This window comes from Morus notabilis, unplaced genomic scaffold, assembly GCF_000414095.1.
Source record: "Morus notabilis unplaced genomic scaffold, ASM41409v2 Scaffold697, whole genome shotgun sequence".
Lineage (NCBI taxonomy): Eukaryota > Viridiplantae > Streptophyta > Magnoliopsida > Rosales > Moraceae > Morus > Morus notabilis.
The window spans coordinates 157,068-160,457 of NW_010357121.1; the positions used below are offsets into that span (position 1 = coordinate 157,068).

General features: G+C 39.5%; 1 protein-coding gene across 1 annotated transcript; it reads right to left on the reverse strand.

Annotated features, from left to right (window-relative positions):
• Positions 1–1,558: 1,558 nt before the first annotated feature.
• Positions 1,559–3,181, reverse strand: LOC21404927 (probable xyloglucan galactosyltransferase GT17). Its single transcript, XM_010089276.2, has one exon. The coding sequence runs from the start codon at positions 3,179–3,181 to the stop codon at positions 1,811–1,813; it is 1,371 nt and encodes a 456-aa protein (XP_010087578.2). The 3' UTR covers positions 1,559–1,810.
• Between the last annotated feature and the right edge of the window lie 209 nt (positions 3,182–3,390).

Here is a 3,390-nt window from a genome sequence, read left to right on the forward strand (position 1 = left end):
AGTAGAGGAAGAGAATAAAAGCTGTGGTTTTTTTGGGTAAGTATTTAACATTACGTTGTAGAAAGAATTTAATGGATCAAAAAAATTTTATGACTTTTCTCCTTAGTAAAAATGTTGTAATGGTGTTTATAATTAATGTGTTACTGAAATTATGGTATAAGTTTCAAAGTTTATAGCTTTATTTGAGAAGTCATATTTTATGATTTTGATGGAAATGTTATTTTAGAGAGCCAAAATTCTTTTGACACATCATCAAAACATTTATTTTAAATCTGAAAATCATATCAAAGAGGCCATATATAGATAATTATTTTGGTATCCTTTATTTTATTGAAATATCTCTTTGTGTTTTTAATAATACTAAAATGGTACATTTACCTTTAAACAAACACTTTTTTAGTACCTGAGACCAATTTGTAGGACTTATAATGTCCAACATGCTCTTTTCATTAACTAAATAGAAATTAATAACTTTAAAAATATTTTCTAAAAAAGTTTAACTTATTCTAATTTTTTTAAATGTTAAATTATTATTAGAAAGAATTTCAAAAAATAATTATTTTATTGTTAATTAATTAGAGAGGTAGAATAGACATTTTAAATCTTAAAAATCAGTCTTACAATACCCAAAGAATGATTTTTTAAAAGTAAAAATATTGTTTTAATATTATTAAAAACACACGTGCACATGACAGATATTTTCCTTATATAAGTGCTTGCTGATTGGGCCACACCAATATGATCACAACACTTGTGTGGTGTGGACCGTAAGTTCCAACAATTTCTCAACCGGTTTATGATAAATGTGTCGCTTGCAACAACGCACTATACACTAAAACGCGATGTGCTGCACAAAAGCATACCAAAATTAGTGCATGAACACTAAAAATTAGTGCTTGCTGATTGGATGACGCTAAATCTCGTTCATTTTACCGATTTGAGTTTTCAGTTTTAGATTTTTACAGTAAAAAGTTCTCAAAAAATGTCACATCTAACTTTTTCTTCTACAGTGAAAAACTCTCTGAAAATGTCACATCTCAACTCGAATTAAAAATTCGAATCTACGAAGTGAACGAGGCATTTATGATTTCATAACAACAACAACAACAAAGCGTGTAGCTCTCAGTATCTTATGGTAATTGTGTCTAGTTTCACACCAATTTTAAATGTCCATATAACTCCATAAAATAATTATCAGCAAATTAATGAATGTTAATATTTTACAAGGTCCATCACCAACTCTTGGCAATAATTTCTCAAAAAAAAAAAAAAGAAGAAAAAACTCTTGCTAATAATTCTCATAAAATAAAATCACAAAACCCAATAGGCAATAAGCGAAGTTGCAACTAATAAAAAAACTAGTCCATTATGGATGCAATTCCCATCTCTCCCATTTAACAATTAGTTCTCGTTGTCATATACAGAGAAGCATCAAGGTATTCATTGGAAGTTGGAACAGACAAAACGGAAACGACAAAACCACCATTTTTCTTTAGGTTAGAGAAAATTTGTCTCCATAATAAGTGAACTAATACAAACCCAATTACCACACATGATCTTCCTACAAAATTATAGAAAAATCTCTTTATACAAAGAAAATCAAAATATTAAGCCGGGATTGGCGGTACAGCATGTGATATTAGTCAATAAGTCAACAAACAACTACTAATTGGAATAAAAAACTCCTTTCCTGCTTAATCCTTTAGTAATCCAGGAGGTTTTTCGATGAAAACAATGCAATTATTTTTCAAAACAAATAAAAATAATCAATGATGTGATAAATAAATCGTATATTTTTATCAACTACCAATTATAGGTTTTCCCTAACGTGCTTGGCAAGTGAGGCAAGCGCGACGTCAACGGCGTCGTCGAACCACAAGTCCGTCGCGTTCGGGTGTGCGTATGTTACCCTCGGGATCAGTTCCACCACTTTCTCTCTCATTCTCTCCACTCTCTCTCTAGGAATCCTCGCCAAAACATCCTCAATCCTCGTACTCTCCTCGCTCTTCTCGTCGATGAAAACCGAGTACTCTCTCTTGTCCTCCGGGAAAAACCACTTGTACTGCGTATAAGCCGTGTGCGGCGAGAAAAAAACCGGAATGCAGCCGGCCAGGACTGAGTCAAACGTGGACCGCCGGGTGAACGAGTCGCCCGGCGCTTGGAGGCAGAACACGGACCGGCTCATCACGCCTAAAACCTGACCCGGTTCGTGGCACTTGTAGTGGCCCGGACCGCATTGCAGAAGCTCGCACCGATTCGAACCGGCGCATTGACTTATAAGCCGGTCTCTTATGGCCGCTTTCTCCAGTCCATTTCTGGGCCCGCCGATGAATGAGAATAGATTGGGCCGCGAGGCCCGTTTAATGTTGTTTTGCCACGTAGACATCTCCTGCCACGTGGAGGGGTGGAAGTAGGAAGCGTAGGGGATCCCGTGCTGGTTAGCGCCTTTCCATGGGTTTCTCTCGACTGTCATCACCGACATGTTCGTCAACGTCGGTAAGTTTAGCAGACAATTAGCGCCGAAATCGGGAGCGTCATCGGAGCGCATGAAATCCCATGCGGTCCTCCCTAGGGCGATGAAGTGGTCCCTTCCGTCATTCTTCTTCCACCACGGCTGGCTTTGGACAAAGTCAGCCAATCTGACGGCTAGAGCGTCGCGGGCCGTCAGATTAAGCTCGCGGAACTTGCTCGAAGCGTGGAGGCCACCGTAGAAGGGGACGTAGAAGAGGGAGGCGCGTCGGGGATCGCGAGTGCGGCAGGGGTGATTCTCCACGCGCGCATGGAAGATCATCTCGGCGATGAACTGGTGGGTGGCGAACCAGCTGGGCCAGGTGGTCTCGGCCGGAGAGCCCAATGGAGAAATGGGCTGGCCCAGCCCGTTATTGGCGACGTGGGGACACATGTCGGTGTAGATGTTAAGGTGGCGGCAGTCTTCCACAAGGCCCACGTTGAACTCGGTCGGCATGTCGTACACGTAGACCGAGAAATTTGCTATATTACATGAAACTTTGGCTTTGTTAACGTCGATTTTGACGTTTCGGTTTGGTGGGAACCAGAAGAGAAGTACGAGAAACCAGACAAAGAGGAAGAGGAAGAAGAAGAGGGTGTATTTGTGAGTACTTTTGTTGTGTTTTTCTTTTTTCGTCCATGAAGACGGAAGGTTTTGTTTTCTGAAAAACATGGAAACAAAGAAGAAGAAGAAGAAGAAGAAGAAGAAGAAGAAGCAGACGAAGAAGAAGAAGAAATTAAGGTTAGTTTTGGAGATTTAATGGCGACGGTGGTTGAGTAGAAGAGTTTTTATCTGTGGTGTGTTTGGAAGAGGAAATTAAAGAGAGTCAGCAATATTTGGTGGAGGAGTTCAGAAAAGGCAAAAAGAACCAAAAGTGGGGA